The sequence below is a fragment of the Nicotiana tomentosiformis genome, chromosome 7, assembly GCF_000390325.3.
Source record: "Nicotiana tomentosiformis chromosome 7, ASM39032v3, whole genome shotgun sequence".
In the NCBI taxonomy this organism is placed as follows: Eukaryota; Viridiplantae; Streptophyta; class Magnoliopsida; order Solanales; family Solanaceae; genus Nicotiana; species Nicotiana tomentosiformis.
The window spans coordinates 19,519,938-19,542,555 of NC_090818.1; the positions used below are offsets into that span (position 1 = coordinate 19,519,938).

A 22,618-nucleotide genomic window follows, 5' to 3' on the forward strand; every position below is an offset into this window, starting at 1 on the left:
ATTTAATTTGAAAATGTATTATATTGTCCTATTACTAATTTAATTTGGGTATGTATTATAGTATCCAAATTTATTTAGAAAAGGTGAGCCAATATTATTATAGTTGAATATTTATTATTGCATACGACCGTTTAATATCTCTATTGAGGTGTGTTTTGGACGTGATAATTTTTTGGCGCCATTGCCAGTGAGTTAAAAATAGTGCTAGTTATATATTTAGGTGTGTTTTTGGAATATCTTCTTTTTGTTCCGTGTTACTAACTTGTTTGAGAAATCGTAGGTACAACCATGGCGAACAATGAGCTCGAAAATTTGCCTTTGGGGGATGTGAACATCGAGAATGACCAAGTTGATGAGGTTCCTGTTGAAGCTCAAGCCAATAGAAGAGGCCAAGTGCCTCATGAAAATGTCCCCAGTCCACCTCCACCTCCACCACGAGCGGCTTCACACAAGGTGTTACCTAATGAAGGATATGCTAGTGCAATAGTCCCTCCCCGTATTAGGGCGGGCAACTTTTAAATCACCTATGTGATGCTCACTTTGCTAGAGCAACGAGGTTCTTCACCGGTGCTCCAAGTCAAAATGCATACAAACATTTGAAGGGGTTTATGGACACTTGTTGGGGGAGCAAGCAAACAAATGTCTCAGAGGATGTATTGAGGTTATGGCTTTTTTCCTTCTCTCTACGAGGGAAAGCTTTAGATTTATTGGAACATTTGCCGAACCATTCCATTCACACTTGGGATGAGTTGGCGAAAAAGTTTATTTCTAAGTTCTTCTCTCCAGGGCACATGGCTACACTTCGGGATGAGATTTTGGCATTCAAGCAAGAGCCAAATGAACCACTACATGAGATATGAGAACATTGTAGAACAATGGTTAAGGAATGTCCCAACAACGATATGACGGAGAATATGATTCAACGAACTTTCTATCGTGGGATTAATACAACTAACTAATGTGTAGTGAATAAATTTGCCAGTGGGAACTTCATGACTAAGCCTTATGTGGAGGCGTGTTAGATTTTAGAGGAAATGGCGGAAACATCATCAGCGTGGAAATCCCGGGCTAATATTCCAGAAGGTGATTCGAACGGGATCCACCTTCACAATGAGTTGCTTGACCATGGGCAAGCCATTGCCGAATTGAGTACCACCATGAATCAATTAGCAAAGGCTCAACTTCAACAAGTGCAAAATTCTAAGAAAGTCAATACCATGGAGGGAGTGAATATGATGGTGAACAGAAGAAAGACCAAGGGTCCACAAGTGCAACATCGAGTGGAGAATTATGTGCAAGAAGATTGTGGTTTTGATCAAGATGATTCTTAAAATGAACAAGAAGATTAGGTGCAATATGTGAACAACTTCCAAGGGCAACGAAACAACTTCCAAGGCTTAAACCAACAACAATGGCGACCTCAAAACAATCAAGGCAATTGGAATTCTAATAACTAAGGAAATTGGAGTGATGGCAACAATCAAGAAAATTGGAGTGGCCATAATCAAGGAAATTGGAGGGGGTAACAATCAAGGCGGATGGAACAATAATCAAGGAAATCGGGTTCGGGTTTTCAAAGGCCCTCGATATATCAATAACCGAGCAACCCGACTCCTTATCCTTCTCATGGTCCAAGTTCTTCAAATAATGAGATGAGGCGTATTAAAAACATGTTCAAACAAATGATGGAAAAGAATGCCAATTCGGATGCCCAACTTGCCTCACACACCACAACGATCAGCAACTTAGAAGTTCAAATGGGGTAAATCTCTCAAGCTCTAAATTCTCGTCCTAAGGGGACACTGCCAAGTGACACGGTAGTAAACCCAAAGGGTGTAAACAACACGAGACATGCCATGGCCGTTACTACAAGAAGTGGAAGAGGTGGAAATGCACCCACCTCAAGTCAAAAGCAACTTGTGGATGATGAGCAAGTGGTACAAGAAGAAGATGTCCCGAACAATGTGGTGCAACGAAGTTCGGATTGATATTGATGATAGTGTGGAAGAGACTCAAGAGGAGGTGAACCCTTCTAGGGATTACATTATTTACATATTGGAGCCGGTAGTGCAAAAGGCTAAGGCACCATTGCCCAAGACTCCACCTTCATACCCTCAAAGACTGGTCAAGCAAAATGGCGAGAATCAATTCAAGAAGTTCGTTCAAATGATGAAGAGTCTCTCAATCAATGTGCCATTAGTTGAAGCTTTGGAGCAAATGCCTAGTTATGCAAAGTTTATGAAGGACCTCGTGACAAAGAAGCGGTCAATGAATTTTGAAACTATCAAAGTCACTCATCAAGTGAGTGCAATTGTGCATTCAATGGCTCCTAAGTTAGAGGATCCCGGTGCTTTCACGATTCCTTGTACAATTGGAAGTGCCGGGTTTTCTAAAGCTCTTTGTGATATTGGGGCGAGTATCAATTTGATGCCCTATTCGATTTTCAAGACCTTGGGAATTGGGTAACCAAGACCCACCTCTATGAGATTGCAAATGGCCGATCGTACTATGAACAGACTTTTGGGAGTGATTGAAGATGCATTGGTTCGTGTTGATAAATTCATTCTTCCAGCGAATTTTGTCATTCTAGATTGTGAAGTTGATAATGAGCTGCCGATTATTCTTGGAAGACCTTTCCTTGATACGAGGAAGGCTCTTTGTGATGTTGAAGCCGGAGAACTCACTTTCCAGGTTGGTGATGAAAAAGTGGTGTTCCATGTGTGTAAGTCCATGCGGCAACCAAATAGCAATGAGGTGTGCTCTTTTGTGGACTTGGTGAGCGATGTTACTGTTGATGACACAAGTGCTATAATCAATGTTGGTGATATGTTGGAGGTTATCTTGCTCAACTTTGATGATGACGAGATGGATAACTTCAAGGAATGTGTGAACTCTTTGCAAGGAATGGGGTCATACAATTATGCACCCCAGAAATTATCTTTGGACCTTGAAAATAGGACAACTCCTCCAACAAAGCCTTCCATTGAATAACCTCCTACCTTTGAGTTGAAGACATTGCCTCCACATCTTAGGTATGAATTTATTGGCCCTTGCTCTACTTTATCAATTATTCTTTCCTCTTGTTTGACTAACGTGCAGGTAGATTCTACATTGGCGGTGCTACAAAAGAGGAAGAAGGCTATTGGGTGTACATTGGAGGATATTTGAGAAATAAGGCCCGCCTTTTGCATGCATAAGATCAAATTGGAGGAAGGTGCCAAGCCATCTATTGAACATCAAAGGAGACTCAATGAGGCTATGCAAGAAGTTTTCAAAAAGAAGATTATCAAGTGGTTGGATGCTGGGGTTGTCTACCCCTCCTCCGATAGTTCGTGGACTTCTACGGTTCAATGTGTCCCGAAGAAGGGGGCATGACGGTGGTCACCAATGACAACAATGAGCTGATTCCTACAAGAATAGTGACTGGATGGAGGGTGTGTATGGACTATCGCAAGCTCAACAAAGTCACAAGAAAGGATCATTTTTCACTTCCTTTCTTAGATCAAATGCTTGATAGATTGGCCGGATGTGCTTTCTATTGCTTTCTTGATGGATATTCGGGATACAACCAAATTCTTATTGCTCTGGAGGATCAAAAGAAAATAACCTTTACATGTCCTTATGGTACTTTCGCCTTCAAGCGGATGCCATTTGTTTTGTACAATGCACCGGCGACTTTTCAAAGGTGTATGATGGCTATCTTCACGGACATGGTGGCGGACTACCTCGAAGTGTTGGGATTATCTTGAAAACTTGGATAAAGTGTTGGGAAGATGTAAAGAAACAAATTTGGTGCTCAATTAGGAGAAGTGTCATTTCATGGTCGAGGAAGGCATTGTCCTTGGCCATAAAATCTTAAAGAATGGAATTGAAGTTGACAAGGCAAAGATTGGAGTGATTTCTAAACTTCTACCTCCATCTTCAGTGTAGGGTATGCGGAGTTTCTTATGCCACGCGGGGTTTTACTGGCGTTTCATCAAAGATTTCTCTATGGTGGTAAACTCGTTGCATAGGCTTCTTGAGAATGATGCTAAGTTCAACTTCGATGATGATTGCATGAGAGCTTTTGAAATGTTAAAGTTCAAGTTGACAACTACTCCCATCATCACCACTCCAAATTGGAATATCCCTTTTGAACTCATGTGTGATGTAAGTGACGTAGCGGTTGGGGCTGTTTTGGGAAAACGTATCAATAGGACTTTTCACCCGGTCTACTATGCTAGTAAGAATACAAAAAGTGCTCAAGTAAACTACACAGTTACGGAGAAAGAGCTCTTTTCCATTGTGTTTGCAATTGAGAAGTTCTGCCCGTACTTGATGGGTGCAAAGATCATTGTCCACACAGATCATGCAGCACTTCGTTATCTTATGAGCAAGAAAGATTCCAAAGCTCGGTTGTTGAGATGGGTGCTTTTATTGCAAGAGTTTGATATTGATAACCAAGATAGAAAAGGGAGTGAAAACCAAGTGGCGGACCACTTGTCTCGTTTGGAGGAGGAGGGGAGGCCGCATGATGTCCTTGAAATTAATGACTCCTCCCACGATGAGCAAATCTTGGTTATTTCAATGAAAGAGGTGCCATGGTTCGCGGATCTAGCAAAGTTCCTTGTATGTGGAATCGTCCCGGATGAGTTCTCTTCAAACCAAATGAAGAAGTGCAAACGGGATTGTCAAGAATATTATTGGGATAGAATATACCTTTTCTGGATTTGTACGGATGGGATGATTAGAAGATATGTACCGGAAGAAGAGAAAGGTGAAATTCTTGGGGCTTGTCATTCTTCACCATATGGTGGTCATTATAGTGGAGTGTCACGACCCAAAACTCCCTCCGAAAAACGTCGTGACGACACCTAGTCTCTACGACTAGGTAAGCTTATCAAATTGCAGAAATAACAAAAATGGAAGTAAATTTTAACAACAAACTGCAACATATAACCAAATAGATGGTAACAATGCCGCTCGGCATGTACAATAACCAACGCTCTATAAATACACAGTATTCCCAAATCCCGGAACATCATAAGTCACAAGCTACAGAAGGAAACTAGTATCTTTATACACCAGAGCCCAATAAAAGAAGTACATAAGATAATTGACATTGGGGAGAATAGAGGGGGACTTCGAGGTCTGCGGACACGACAGATCTACCTTGAAGTCTCCAACTGTCACTGCTCACTGATGACGTGGCTGATAATGAGCACCTGGATCTGTACACAAAACATGTGCAGGAGAGTAGCATGAGTACACCACAACGGTACCCAGTAATTGCCAAGCCTAACCTCGGTCGAGTAGTGACGAGATCAGGTCAGGCCCACTGGTATATAATAAATAAAGCAGGGGGAATATAATAGTATATAAAGAGACTGGAATTTAACAGAAGGAAAATACAGCAAAAATAGTAGTACAACACACAGGGGTAAACAACAGGGGATCTCCCAAGATAACGTCTTGTAGTCCCAAAGTAATTAAGCAAAGAGATCTCCCGAGGTACCACCTTGTAGTCTCAAAAGTAAATGTGCAGGGAGAACTCCCGAGGTACCACCTCGTAGTCTCAAAAGTAAATATACAGGGAAAACTCCCGAGGAACTGCCTCATAGTCTCAAAAGTAAACACACAACTCAAACCGATAAATACAACAGTTAACAACAAGAATCCTACAGTTAAGGCTGATAAAGAACAAGAAAAAGCAGGAAATCAAATAGGCGTGCTGCACAAAGTTCACATAAGCAGTTAAAGCACGTAGACATGCGATATTAGACTAAACAGGATAACTATACATATTGGTATAACTCAATTAAGAATGGAAACATGTTACTACTCAGTAAAAATTGGGTTTTTCAACAATAGCCCGTGTACGCACTCATCACCCCGCGTACACGCCGCTCACATATCACAACAGTACCAAATCCTAAGGGAATTTCCCCCACACAAGGTTAGGGCAAGCCACTTAACTCGAACCAAGCTCAATCAATCCGTAAGAATGCCTTTTCCTCGATTATCTAACTTCGAATGGCCCAAATCTATCCAAACATAATAACATATCATAAATACAACTATAATATACTAATCTAATTAATGAAATCAAGACTTTAACAAAAAATTTGAAAATTGCCCTAAAAAGCCTCCCCGGGCCCACGACTCGAAATTGGATAAAAGTTATAAAATATGAACACCCATTCACTCACGAGTTCACTCGTACTAAAATTATCCAAATTCGATATCAAAATCCCAATCAAAACTCAAAACCTTAGTTGAAGAACTTATCCCATTTTCCCCCAAATTCCTTAATTAGATGATGAAATCAACTATAGATTAGTGAAATATAACCATAAATGAATTAAGAATCATTATCCCAAAGCTCTCTCTGAAAAATCCTTGAATTATCGCCTTAATCGGAGCTCTCAAAGTCCCAAAATTGAAAATGGGATAAAACCCTCGAACTTGGTCCTTTTCTTCCCAGCGATTTCGCATATGCGGGCTTCCAGTCACACCTGCGACGCCGCACCTGTGACGCCGCACCTGCAGAAATTACATCGCATGTACGAATAGGAATTAAGGTATCTGGGACCGCTTCTACGATCAGGTGGCCGCACCTGCGGACAATGGTCCGCTTTTGCGGTCTTCCACCGTGCATGCGGTTCCTCTAGCGCATCTGCGGACATCGCAGATGTGGCATTTTCCTCGCACCTGCGACCCCTGACCAAACCTCCCAACTCCGCTTCTGTGCTTCTCGATTCGCCCATGCGTGTCCGCATCTGTGACCAACCCCACTGCAGGTGCGATGATACCAGAAGTTGAAAAACTTTAGCAGTTACACAAGTCTAATTTTTAGACCCGTTAAGCATCCATGCGGTTCCTCTAGCGCATCTGCGTGCATCGCAGATGTGGCATTTTCCTCGCACCTGCAACCCCTGACCAAACCTCCCAACTCCGCTTATGTGCTTCTCGATTCGCCCATGCGTGTCTGCAACTGCGACCAACCCCACTATAGGTGCGATGATACCAGAAGTTGAAAAACTTCAGCAGTTACACAAGTCTAATTTTTAGACCCGTTAAGCATCTGAAACATACCCGAGGCCCCCAGGACCTCAATCAAACATACCAACAAGTCCTAAAACATCATACGAACTTAGTGAACTTTGAAACTTCAAACTTCTACAACCGATATCGAAACCTATCAAACCACGTCCGATTGACCTCAAATTTTTCACACAAGTCATAACTGACATTACGTACCTACTCCAACTTTCGAAATCGGAATCCAACCCCGATATCAAAAAGTCCACTCCCGGTCAAACTTCCCAAAAATTTAGCTTTCGCCATTTCAAGCCTAATTTAACTACGGACCTCCAAAACACAATCCGGACACGCTCCTAAGTCCATAATCACCCAACAGAGCTAGCAGAATTGACGAAACTCCATTTCGGAGTCGTCTTCACACAGCTCTAACTACAGTCAAAATCCTAGAACATAAGCTTTTGTTTTAGGGACTAAGTGTCCCAAAACACTCTAAAACCACGAACAAAACCTCTCGACAGGTCACATAAGCAGAAAAAGATACGGGGGAAGCAGTAAAAAGGGGGGTCGGGGCTATTACTCTAAAACGACCGACCGAGTCATTACATCCTCCACATTTTAAAACAACTGTTTGTCCTCGAACGAGTATAGAAACATACTTGGAGTGTTGAAAAGATGAGGATAACGGATATGCTTATCATGCTCGGTCTCCCCAGTCGCCTCCTCAACCGGCTGACCACTCACTCCACTGAACCTTTACGGAAATAATGTTCTATGACCTCAGATTTCGAACCTGCCTATTCAAAATAGCCACCGAATCCTCAATATAAGATAAATCCTTGTCCAACTGGACTGAGCTGAAATCCAACACATAAGACGGATCGTCGTGATACTTCCGGAGCATCAAAATGTGGAATACTAGATGAGCTCCTGGCAGACTGGGAGGCAAGGCAAGCTCATAAGCAACCTCCCAAACTCGCCGTAACACCTCGAACGGGCCAATAAACCTTGGGCTCAGCTTTCCCTTCTTCCCAAACCTTATGACACACTTCATAGGCGAAACCGGGAGCAAGAACCACTCTCCAACCATGAATGCAACCTCGCGAACCTTCGGATCCGCATAACTCTTCTGTCTGGACTGGGCTGTGCGAAGTCGATACTGAATCACCTTAACATTCTCCAAAGCATCCTGAACCAAGTCTGTACCAAATAGCCTAGCCTCACCTGGCTCGAACTAACCCACTGGAGACCGACACCGCCTACCATACAAAGCCTCATATGGTGCCATCTGAATGCTCGACCAATAACTGTTGTTGTAGGCAAACTCCGTAAGTGGAAAGAACTGATCACAAGAACCCACAAACTCAATCATACATGCCCGGAGCATATCCTCTAGTATCTGAATAGTGCGCTTGGACTGCCTGTCCATCTGAGGGTGAAATGTTGTGCTCAACACAACCCGAGTACCCAACTTATGTTGTACGACTCTCCAAAACTGCGATGTGAATTGCGTACCCCGATCAGAGATGATAGATATCGGTACGCCATGAAGTCTGACAATCTCGCGAATATAAATTCGAGCCAACTACTCTGAAGAATAGGTAGTCATCATAGGAATGAAATGAGCTGACTTGGTCAGTCTATCCACAATCATCCAAACTGCATCAAACTTTCGCGGAGTTCGTGGTAGCCCAACAATGAAATCCATAGTGATATGCTCCCATTTCCACTCTATGCTCCCATTTCCACTCTAGAATCTCTAACTTCTAAAGCAATATGCCTGGCCGCTGATGCTCATACTTCACCTGCGGGCAATGTAGACACTGAGCTACATACTTCACTATGTCCTTCTTCATTCTCCTCCACCAGAAATGTTGTCTCAAGTCTTGATACATCTCCGCGGCACCCGGGTGAATGGAGTACCGCGAACTGTGAGCCTCCTGGAGAATCAACTCATGCAGACCATCTACATTGGGCACACATAGCCTGCCATGCATCCTCAGTGCACCATCATCTCCAATAGTGACCTCCGTAGCATCACTGTGCTGAACCGTGTCCTTAAGGACAAGCAGATGGGGGTCATCATACTAACGTTCCCTGATACAGTCATAAATAGAAGACCGAGAGACCACACAAGACGATACTTGACTCGACTCTGAAATATCCAATCTAACAAACTGGTTGGCTAAGGCCTGAACATCCAACGCCAATGGCCTCTCTGTTGCTGGTAGATATGCTAAGCTCCCCAAATTCTCCGCCCGGCGACTCAAGGCATCGGCTACCACATTGGCCTTCCCGGGATGGTACAAAATGGTGATATCATAATCCTTAAGCAGCTCCAACCACCTCCGTTGACGCAAGTTAAGATCCTTCTATTTGAACAGATACTGCAAACTCCGGTGATCGTTGTAGATCTCACAAGGGACACCGTACAAATAGTGCTGCCAAATCTTCAAGGCATGAACAATAGCTGTTAACACAAGGTCGTGGACAGGATAGTTCTTTTCATGCACCTTCAGCTGTCTTGATGTGTAGGCAATCACCCTACCGTCCTGCATCAACACTGTGCCGAGACCAATCCGCGACGCATCACAATATACAGTATAAGACCTCAAACCTGTAGGCAATACTAATACTAGGGATGTAGTCAAAGTTGTCTTGAGCTTCTGAAAGATCTCTTCACACTCCTCTGTCCACCTGAACGGAGCACCCTTCTGAGTCATCATGGTCATAGGTGCTGCAATAGATGAGAAACCCTCTACAAATCGACGGTAATACCCAGCCAAACCAAGAAATCTCCGGATCTCCGTACCTGAGGACGATCTAGGCCAACTCTGCACTGCTTCCACCTTCATCGTATCCACCTTGATCCCATCACTCGATACTACATGACCCAAGAATGCCACTGAGTCTAGCCAAAACTCGCACTTTGAAAATTTTGCATATAACTTCTTTTCTCTTAGGGTCTGAAGCACAATCATCAGGTACTGCTCTTGATCCTCCCGAGTCCGGGAGTACACCAGAATGTAGTCAATAAACACAATGATGAATGAGTCAAGATAGGGCTGGAACACACTGTGCATCAAGTGCATAAAAATTGTTGGGGCATTGGTCAGCCTAAATGGCATCACAAGGAACTCGTAGTGACCATACCGAGTCCTGAAAGCAGTCTTCGGGATATCAGGCTCCTGAATATTCAACTGATGGTAGCCTGAATGTAAGTCAATCTTGGAAAACACTTTGTCATCCTGTAAATGATCAAATAGGTCATCAATACGAGGCAATGGATACATGTTTTTCACTGTGACTTTGTTCAACCGGAGGTAATCAACACACATCCGTATAGAACCATCCTTCTTCTTTACAAATAAGACAGGAGCACACCCAATGTGACACACTGGGCCGAATGAAGCCATTATGAAGCAACTCCTATAACGGCTCCTTCAACTCCTTCAACTCAGGATGAGCCATAAGATATGGAGGAATAGAGATGGGCTGAGTGCCCAGCAACAAATCAATGCCAAAGTCAATATCTCTATCTGGCGGCATGATCGGAAGATCGACTGGAAATACATCTGAAAAATCCCTTACTACTGAGACTGACTCAACTGTAGGGGTATCAATACTGACATCTATCACATAAGCTAGATACGCATCACACCCCTTCTCAACAATTCGTTGAGCTTTAAGAAATAAAATAACTTTGCTGGGAGTACACTCTAAGGTACCTCTCCACTCTAATCGAGGTAATCCTAACATAGCTAGCATCACGGTTTTGGCGTGACAATCAAGAATAGCATAATGGGGCAAAATCCACTCCATGCCCAAAATGATATCAAAGTATACCATGCTGAGCAATAATAAATCGGCTCTGGTCTCAAAACCACTAAGAACAAATAAACACGACTGATACACATGGTCAACAACAATAGAATCTCCCACGGGTGTAGATACATAAACAGGAGAACTCAAAGAATCACGGGATACTCCCAAATACAGAGCAAAATTATAGGACACATAGGAATAAGTGGAGCCTGGATCAAATAAAACTGACACATCTCAATTATAATAGACTAATCTAATTAATTAAATCAAGACTTTAACAAAAAAATCGAAAATCACCCTAAAAGGCCTCCCTGGGCCCACGACTCAGAATCGAGTAAAAGTCACAAAATATGAACCCCCATTCACTCACGAGTTCACTTGTACCAAAATTATCCAAATTCGATATCAAAATCCCAATCAAAACTCTAAAACTTAGTTGAAGAACTTCTCCCATTTTTTCCCGACAGAATTTTCACGAAATACGAATACCCAATTAGATACGAGTTCAACCATACCAATTTTATCAAATTCCTATAACGAATCGATCTCCAAATCTAAAAAATTTGTTTTTGAAAGATTTTGCAAAAATCTCAATTTCTTCCATCAAAACTCGAATTAAACAATGAATATAACCATAGATTCATGAAATATAATCACAAGGGAGTCATGAACACTTACCCCAAGTTGTGTGGTGAAATTTACCTCTGCAAATCGCCCAAACCGAGCTCCCCAAGTCTATTTTTGTCAAAAAAAAAAAAGGTAGAAAACCCCTGTTTATAGAGCCTCTGATGTTTGTAGCGATACATGTGGTGTGGGGCGCTACTTGTGGCACCGTTTCCAGAACTCCATGTGGGCTCTAAAGAAATTGAATCTCGATTGGGATGTAGCCGCTAACTTGAGGGTTGCACATTTAAATGAATTGGATGAGTCCCGGTACCATGCTTATGCAAGTTCATCCCTGTATAAAGAAAAGATAAAATATCTTCATGACAAATACATTTGGAACAAAGAGTTCAATGTGGGTGATCTTGTATTGTTACTTAACTCCAGGTTGAGGATGTTTCCCAGGAAGCTAAAGTCTAAATAGAGCGGTCCTTTTGAAATTGTGGGTGTGACACCTTTTGGTGCATTGGACTTGAAGAACAAAAACAATGAAGTATTCTGAGTCAATGGTCACCGGGTGAAATACTATTTGAAAAAAGTTGGAGATAGCCACGTCGTGGCGGTCATTCATTTCAATTGATGGTATTCTGCATCGTGTCGCGGCGACGCTTCTTAGGAGGCAACCCATGTTTCCTTTCCTCTTTTGTAGCTAGATGCTATTTTTGTGCTAACTTGATTTGAAGTGTGCTACAGGGCTGAGTGTGACTTATAAGAACTGTGGACAAAAATATGAATAAGTGTTGAAAGAATTGCGGCCCGCAGTTGATTTGTGTGGACCGCACATTTATGGTTGTTGCAGCAAAAAATGTACTGCGGTCGCACAATTAGCTTGCGGACCGCAAAAATTAAAGATGAAAAATGTCAACTCTCTGAAGTATAGTGTGTTAGAGAAAAGGCCGATGTGCGACCACAAAAGGAAATCTGTGGCCGAGTTCAGGCCACCGGGTAACAGAGTGCGGACCGCAAATGAATTGTGCGACCGCACTCGACCTTCCTTACCTTAGAAATACCAAGTAGTATAATGTCACGAACCAAAATCCCACCACAGGCATCATGATGGCACTTAGTTGTTAAAACTAGGTAAGCCGATTATAATAACAATTCAAGCCATTTGTTTTTCATAACATATAAATAATCGAAAACAAACAACAGAAACAAATATTCAAACAACCTCCCAAGACTGTTAATACTGAGTCACGAACTCTAACTGAATACATGAAATTATCTCGAGGGTCGAATATACAATAATGTTCAAATAAGAAATTAACAGTACAATAAAATGAAATGGCTCCAAGGGACTGCGACGACCAAGAAGTCCTACCTTGAATCCTTTCGATGATACTCTAATCTCTGTCCGAATCCGAATTCTCCAATACCTGGCTCTGCACAAAAATATGCAGAAGTGTAGTATGAGTACACCACTGTCGGTACCCAGTAAGCATCAAGACTAACCTCGATGGAGTAGTAACGAGGTACAGTCAAGACACTCACTAGTCTAATAACCTGTGCAATATAGTATACAAAAATAATAGGAAATAAATAGCAGTGATAGCAGCCATAATCAACTAGTGATGTAAACAGCAAGGCAACAAGAACACCATAAATATTGCTCAAACGAATAATAAACACAAGTACATCCAATTAATCAAATCCTTCAAAATATACATCTTTTATCTATAAGTTTTTCAAATAAAAATCTTTAAAATGTAATTTGTACAATTAAATGTACCCCCAATATACTTCCTTCAAATAAATATCATACGAATATAATTCTTTCAAATAAATATCTTTCAAATATAATTCTTTCAAGTAAATATCTTTCGAATATAATTCTTTCAAGTAAATACCATTCAAATATAATTCTTTCAAGTAAATATATTTCGAATATAATTCTTTCAAGTAAATACCTTTCGAATATAATTCTTTCAAGTAAAAGTCACCATGTGAGACCTCATTTAACTTTCCTGGTGTGAGAAATATATTCAACATATCACATCAAATGGCACGGCAATACCTTCATGCACTTGTCTCATTCTCATATATGTGTGTATATTCAACATATCACATCAAATGGCACGGTAATACCTTCGTGAACTTGTCTCATTCTCACCCGATATATATATATATATATATGTAGATCAAATCAATTAGCACGATAACACCCTTCATGTATTTATCTCTTTCTCACCGAGCATACATATAACAGTACCAACTAGGTGGGAAAAATGCAAACAACAATAAAAGAAATAAAGTGGGAGGCACATAGGAAGCAACAACGACTACAAGTCACATAGAAAACATAGGTGCACAATAACATCTCAAGATAAAGGCATGAATGCATACAGAACGAAAAGATATCATAATATAATTATGTCTCTTATCCTTGCCTGCACGGAAACACACTTCGTGCCATGAACATATGATAATATAAAAATAATGGCACGACATCACCCTTCGTGCTTTACGCTCTTCCTTACCAAGCACATGCATATCATTAACAAGCAAGGTAGGAAGCATAAATAGACAACACAATACAATAATTCATATCACAATTTGCACACTGACCACAACCATATTCCAAAGATGTAGCAAAATCAATAAATTTCTCAACAAATAGCCCAAGGCTCCACACAACGTATATAAAACCTCAAAAACAACAATAGAGATGGAAAAGAAACTCAGCGTAGGACAACACCTTCTTTAATCCAAATTTTTGATAAATATATTAACGCCTCAATTTAAACTTGTTTAATTAATTATTTGCAGATGGAAAATCCATAATGAAATTATTTGGAAACACTATTTGAAAAAAGTTGGAGATAGCCACGACGTGGCGGTCATTCATTTCAATTGATGGTATTCTGTGTCGTATCGCGGCGGCGCTTCTTAAGAGGCAACCAATGTTTCCTTTCCTCTTTTGTAGCTAGATGTTATTTTTGTGCTAACTTGATTTGAAGTGTGCTACAGGGCTGAGTGTGACTTACAAGAACTGTGGACAAAAATGTGGTTAAGTGTTGAAAGAATTGCAGCCCGCAGTTGATTTGTGCGGACCGCATATTTATGGTTGTTACAACAAAAGTGTACTGTAGCCGCACAATTAGCTTGCGGACGGCAAAAATTAAAGATGGAAAATGTCAACTCTCTGAAATTTAGTCTGTTAGAGAAAAGGCTGATGTGCGACCACAAAAGGAAATTTGTGGACGCAACATGAAATTTGCGGCTGCAAACACAATTGTGCGGACCGCAGATGAGGTGCCGAGTTCAGGCCACCGGGTAACAGAATGCGGATCACACATGGATTGTGCGGTCTCACTCGACCTTCCTTACCTTAGCAATACCAAGTAGAATAATGTCACAAAACAAATTCCCACCACATGCGTCGTGATGTCACTTAGTCTCTAAGACTAGGTAAGCCGATTATAACTCGAATTAAACGATAAATATAATCATAGATTCATGAAATATAATAACAAGGGAGTCAAGAAACTTACCCCAAGTTGTGTGGTGAAATTTGTCTATGAAAAATAGCCCAAACTGGGCTCCCCAAGTCTATTTTTGTCAAAAAGAAAAGGCAGAAAACCCCTGTTTATAGAGTCTCTGATGTTTGTAGCGCCACATGTGGCGTGGGGCGCTGCCTGTGGCACCGTTTTCAGTACTCCAGAAGTCCCAGCGGCAGGGATAGTGCCCCACGCTACCCTGGACGCTGACGACGACAGGAAATATTTCCCGACACTGAAATAGGCATAACTCTCTCATACGATGTCCGAATTCGATGATTATTTTTGCTATGGCTCTGAAATTTCAATACGGATCTAATTCTTCAATAAAAACCAAATTTGGAGCCCATTTTCTTAATGATATACCACTTATTCTTGAAGAAACGACGTCGAAACATCCTAGAAATATCCAAATTAAATTCTGTTAACCATCCGAAATCCACCCGAGGCCCTCGGGACCTCAACCAAATATACCAACAAGTCCTAAAACATCATACGAACTTAGTCGATGCCTCAAATCACATCAAACAACGCTAAAAACACGTATCATACCCAAATTCAATCTTAAATAAAACTATCAAATTCCAACTTCTACATCTGATGCCAAAACCTATCAAATCAAGTCTGATTGACTTCAAAATTTTGCACACAAGTCATAAATGACATAGTAGACATGTTCAAATTTCCGGAATCAAATTTCGGCCTCGATATCAATAAAATCAATTCCCTATCAAACTTTCTAAAAATCTTCCATTTTCCAACTTTCGCCAAAATGCGTCAAATTGCCCTACGGACTTACAAATCCAAATCCGGACATACTCCTAAGTCCGAAATCACCATACGAAGCTATTGACATCATCAAAATCCCATTCCGGAGTCGTTTGCTCAAAAGTCAAATTTTGGTCAACTCTTTTCATTTAAGCTTGTTAAATAAGAATTTTCCTTCCAATTTAATCTCGTATCATCCGAAAATCAAACTCGACCATACACGCAAGTCATAATGCACATTACAAAGCTTCTCGAGACCTTAACGTGCTGAAAGGGACGTCAATTCTCAAAATGACTAGTCTGGTCGTTACATTCTCCCCCTCTTAAACAAACGTTCGTCCTCGAACGTGCCAAGAATCTTTCCGAGGACATTAAATTACTAAGTGTATTATTACACACACACTCATAGTTGATTCTACGTCATCGTAAATTTAACATGGATCCGACAACGCCATCTCAATAGAAGATTATTTCTTCCATCCATACTTATAAACTTTAAAACCAAATTTCTTACACTCCAACCATTTTAAAAAGGCCTGATTTTCACATCAATACATCGTATTAGTCTCAACCGGATGTAGCAACTCGTGCCTACGCACATATCATATGTATGCCCATAACCACATCTCTGGTCATAATTGTTCTTCATAATCAATTTCAGCATCGTCAATTAACCTCATATTAACCAAAACCTCGTTTCGAATTTTCACAACACTGACAGCAAAACGTGAGGCATGAAGACCTCATAATTATTTACCTGACTTAATGAGTCACATTTAACACCCCCTTGGCACTCACCTCGTGGCTTAAAACTCAATAATTACAACACGAAATGGCTAAATATGCACAGAAAAATACATACAAGAATGATCAAATAAGCCTAACAGTCATGACTCCTTATTAGTATTATAGTACAAATTAAATTTCACAAAAGGGGAATTTAAAACACATGAGTTTAACCACAAGGATCTCATCCTGATATAACTTCCACCGCGGTATGTAGCCCGGGTTAAACATATCAAATCACAATAAACCGCGAGGATCCCATCCTCAATTCTGAATCACGAGTACTTTGCACATTGTGCCAACTGAAATTTTCTATTTCTTTTCTTTCTTTCTTCTTTTTTTTAATAAATTTCGTGAAACAATTTCACAACACCCCCATACCGGTAGGGCATATAATTCATAAAATTTTAATCATTTATCCCTAAATTACATCAAAACCCACTGTAGTGAGTAGCAAAATGTCACTTTTGGACTCATATCCCCAATAGTGATCAAAACAGAATGACAGACACTGATATCGCCATAGAATCTCCCAACAGGGGTAAACACAAAAGTAGATTACAGAATTACGAAGCTCGCCTATAAGTGGAGCATGATAGGAGGACTCATCTCGATACATAGAATCGAATCAAATTAAGGAAAATATTCCTTTATAACAAATCAAGATCGTACAAGTAACGACAACATCTGGTGTATCGGCCTCAACCAATTCATAGAAATTATATCAACGGATTGGACCTCCCCCTCTAGGCGTCCTCTACCCGCCTGTCCTCCACCCCTAACTGGTTGTGCACGTGGAATATTAACTGGAATAAAAGCCTGTAGCCTGAGTGTTCTGACGAAATCCACCTCTCCCAAGTCTGGGACAATCTCTTATGATGTAACTAGTATCACCACACTCATAACAACCCCTATGAGGGCACGACTGCTTATACTGAGTTTGTGCCAGATAACTGGAATAACCACTATAAGAACCCTGTGCCAGTGGTGCACTAAAAGTATAAACTGGAGCACTACGAGTACTCTGAATTGCGTACTGGGCTAACGGACTGCCCGAGCTTCCGCCATGATGAGTCATAGTTGCAGAGTAGAATCCACTGAATCCACCAGAGTTCCGAGACCTTTTGGTCTCCTTAGACTCCTTTAACTCACTTCGAACACGTTCTAACATTCTGGAAATTTCTACTACTTGCTGAAATGGAATGCCAGCCTACAACTCTCAAGCCATACATATTTTAAAATCATAATCGAGCCCTTCAATAAATCTGCGGACTCGCTCTCTAACTGTAGGAACCAAGATAGGTGCATGACGGACTAACTCACTGAACCTGATAGCATATTCTGACACCGTCATGGTGCCCTGACGCAACCATTCAAACTCTGTGTGCCACGCATCCTGGAGAGTCTGGGGAACAAACTCTTTCAAAAACATCTCTGCAAATTGAGCCCAAGTTGGTAGTACTGCAGCGGCTAATCTACTCTCTTCATAAACTTCCCACCATTGATACGTTGCTCCTGCCAACTGAAATGTAGTAAAGGAAACTACACTCACTTTCATAATACCTATGGTGCGAAGAATATGGTGACACTTTTCTAGAAATCCATGTGCATCCTCGGTAGCTGTGCCACTGAAGGTAGGTGGACTATACCTCTTAAATCTCTCAAGTCTCTTTTGTTCTTCTTTTGGTGCCTCTCGCCTGACCTCAGGTTGAACCGGAATAACAGGTTGTACCTGTACTATACCTGGAACCTGACCAATGTAAACCTATTGCTTTGGAGTACAGGAGGTAGGAGTCTGAGCTCCTCTCCCTATCTGTGAAATGTTTGGTGAAACGGAGATCAATCCTGACTGAGTTAATGTACCAAACATGTTTAGGAACTGTGGTAAAGTCTCCTGAAGTCCAGGGGTAATAATAGGTGCTTCCGGTACCTGTCCCCCAACCGGAGCTACTAGCGGCTCCTCAATTGTTACTCTGACATGTGCTCTAGCTGCGGCACGTGCCCTTCCTCGGCCTGTACCTCAGCCTCTACTTTGGCCCCGGCCTCTTGCGGCCCTAGCAGAATACGCAGGTGTTTGCTCAGCTAACCCGGTAGCGCGTCTCCTCACCATCCGTGAGAGAATAAAGATACAAAGGCTCAAACTCTAAAATTAACAAATACCGCACGAAAGGAATAAAAGAAGTGGAAATTTCCTAACTGTTTTGAAGCCTCTCCAAGATAAGTACAGACGTCTCCGTACTGATCAGCAAGACACTACTAGACTCGTTCGTGACTCGTAGAACCTATGAACCTAGAGCTCTGATACCAACTTATCACGACCCAAAATTCCACCACAGGCGTCGTGATGGCACTTAGTCTTTAAGACTAGGTAAGCCGATTATAATAATAATTCAAGCCATTTTTTTTTCATAACATATAAATAATCAAAACCAACAGCAGAAACAAATATTCAAACAACCTCCCAAAACTGATAATACTGAGTTACGAACTCTAACTGAATACATAAAATTATCACAAGAGTCGAATATACAATACTGTTCGAATAAGAAATTGACAGTACAATAAAATGGAAAGACTCTAAGGGATTGCGACGATCAAGCAGTCCTATATTGAATCCTTGCGATCATACTCTAATCTCTGTGCAAATCTGATATCTCCAATACGTGGCTCTGCATAAAAATATGCATAAGTGTAGTATGAGTACACCACGGTCGGTACCCAGTAAGTATCAAGACTAACCTTGGTGGAGTAGTGACGAGGTACAGTCAAGACACTCACTAGTCTAATAACCTGTGCAATATAGTATACAAAAATAATAAAAAACAAATAGCAGTGATAGCAACCATAATCAACTAGTGATGTAAACAACAAGGCAACAAGAACATCATAAATATTGCTCAAACGAATAATAAATACAAGTACATCTAATTAATCAAGTCCTTCAAAATATACATCTTTTATCTATAAGTTTTTCAAATAAAAATCTTTTGAATGTAATGCGTACAATTAAATGTACCCCGGATATACTTTCTTCAAATAAATATCTTACGAATATAATTCTTTCAAATAAATATCTTTCAAATATAATTCTTTCAAGTAAATATCTTTCGAATATAGTTCTTTCAAGTAAATACCTTTCGAATATAATTCTTTCAAGTAAATATATTTCGAATATAATTCTTTCAAGTAAATACCTTTCGAATATAATCCTTTCAAGGAAAAGTCACCATGTGACATCTCATTTAACTTTCCTGGTGTGAGAAATATATTCAACATATCACATCAAATGGCAAGGTAATACCTTCATGTACTTGTCTCATTCTCACCTGATACATATATATATATATATATATATATATATATATATATATATATATATAGTATGTATGTATATATATATATATATATATATATATATATGTATGTATGTATGTATGTATATTTATGATATCACATCAAATGGCACGGTAATACCTTCATGCACTTGTCTCATTCTCACCCGATATATATATATATATATATATATATATATATATATATATATGTAGATCAAATCAATTGGCACGACAACACCCTTCGTGCATTTATTTCTTTCTCAACGAGAATACATATAACAGTACCAACTAGGTGGGAGAAATACAAATAACAATAAAAGAATTAAAGTGGGAGGCACATAGGAAGCAACAACGACTACAAGTCACATAGAAAACATAGGTGCACAATAACATCTCAAGATAAAGGCATGGATGCATACACAACGAAAAGATATCACAATATAATGTATGTCTCTTATCCTTGCCTGCACGGAAACACCCTTCGTGCCATGAACATATGAAAATATAAAAGTAATGGCAGGACATCACCCTTCGTACTTTTACTATCATCCTCATAGGATAATATAATTGAAATGGCACGGCATCACCCTTCGTGCTTTACACTCTCAAATGGCACGGCATCACCCTTCGTGCTTTACAAAGCTGCTCGGGACCTTAAGGTGCTGAAGGGGACGTCAATTTTCAAAACGACTAGTCGGGTCGTTACATATAAATAGAGGAATAGAGGCTACTCTACAATATTTTACTTTCCCTCTTCAAGCACAAAAACAATACTCTCGGGCAATTTCATGGTGAATCTATCTGTCCACACACACACAACATTTTTGATCAGTCACTCATCAAACTTATTCATCTGGTATGCTTCAATTTCTTGTTAATCCTTTTCTTTTAATTTGTAAACCTTTAGTCATTTTTAGTCCATTTGTCAATAGAATTCAATTGTGCATTTATGTAGGGGTAAATATGTAGTGGGTTAACTAATACATGTTCTATGGGGACCGGGTCAACATATTTTCATGCCTCTATATTGTTGCCATGTCAAAATTTGCACAAAATTACAAAACCTAGATAAAAACTAATTGTTTGCAGTTTTTGACTTCTGCGGACGCACCTGAAATTGTGCAGTCCTACAGATAGTGTTTTTAGAACAACATAGTGAAAGAAGGGATCTGCGGCCACTATATAAAACGTGCAAACAACAGATTTCCATCGCGGCCGCAAGACAGCCCTTTTACTGTCATCAGAGAGTCAACACTTTTTGACGCAATTGTGCGGCCGCATGTTTAATTGTGCGAATCACAGAAAATAGGTTGCGGTCGCACATCAGCCAATTCTCTGTCATCAGAGAGTTGGCACCTTTTGGGATTCAAATGTGCGGCCGCAAAACAAATTTTTGCAGTCCGCAAGGCCTCATTTATGGTCGCAAAAAAATTTTGCGGACCACATATCCTTCTGCTTCAAGCATGCTTTAACTATTAACCTCACTATATTTCTTGGTGTATACTTGCATATCTACTTGTACGTGTGAACATTGAATTGTAACTAACAATCGCCTTTGCTTGATACAGATAATGGTTCGATCTATTCTAAAAGGAGGGGTGAACCTTCTAGGGGTCGAGGCAAGAGTACCTTACCCCTCAGTCAACAAATAATAATAACAAAGAAAGCGACAACCAGCAGAGGGAGAGGTGCAGATCTCTCCGAGACGAGCTCTTATGTCCCGTCTAGGGAAGCATCAGAGGGCAACTCAACCTCTATTCAAGAGCAGATGACCGTACACTCAAGGCCATAAGGAAGATACCAACTCAGGGACAAGTCATCCTCATCACACAGCACTTCTGAGGTATAGGAAAGTGCTATTCAGGCTTCTAAGCCATCGGCTACACCTGTTCCTGAGGCACAAGATACACCAGTTCAACATATCCCCGATGATGGTAGAGGGGGTGATGCTACATTTGTTGGCCTTGAAAGGTCAAAGAAGAAAGAAGTCTGGGAGGACCGTTTTGTCAGCTTGGCCACCTTCACCAACTTTCGTACATGGTGGCCAGTGAGGTCGCTTACTCTTGACCAACAGTTTTAGCTGAAAGATTTGGAGAGGTACAACCCGGTAGTGTTGAGACAGTTCAAGGAACACAAGGGGTGGATGTGGTTCACTCAGAATGTCGTGGATGCCAAATAGTACCTTGTCCATAAATTCTACGCCAATATGGCGCATATCAAGAAGGGGACAAAGGTCACCAAAGTGTGTAACCTCAAAGTGAGATTTGATCAGCATATACTCAACACATACTTGGGTTTTGAAGATGTTGATCCAAAGGAATATTTGGAGAAGCTTGAGATAGGAGATGAAGTATAGCCTTGGTTAGTAGAGATTCTAGCAGCATCAGGGCCACCACCACCATGGATTACCGGTCGGGTTCCTATCCACAGGAGCACGTTGAGTTTTGAGGCGAAAGGGTGGCAAACCTTTGTCTGCAGCAGACTGGACCCATCTCAGAATAAGACTTACCTTCTGATTCCTCGGGCAGTCTTAGTTGCTTCTATTATGGCTAGGTACCCTATCAATGTGAGGGCCGTGATGTCGTCCAGCATCTCAGTGATTGCTCGACAAGATGACTCGTCCTATCCATATCCCAACAATATCACAGAATACCTCACAAATGCAAGGGTAGAGCCAAAGGATTATGACACAAAGGTGAGGCCGAAGAAGCCTTTTACTTGGTA

General features: G+C 40.8%; 1 protein-coding gene across 1 annotated transcript; it reads left to right on the forward strand.

Annotated features, from left to right (window-relative positions):
* The first annotated feature begins 3,371 nt into the window (after window positions 1-3,371).
* LOC138895318 (uncharacterized) lies at window positions 3,372-21,974 on the forward strand. The gene is made up of 3 exons (XM_070179996.1): window positions 3,372-3,685; window positions 4,014-4,149; window positions 21,744-21,974. The coding sequence occupies exons 1-3, from the start codon at window positions 3,372-3,374 to the stop codon at window positions 21,972-21,974; spliced, it is 681 nt and encodes a 226-aa protein (XP_070036097.1).
* Window positions 21,975-22,618: the final 644 nt, after the last annotated feature.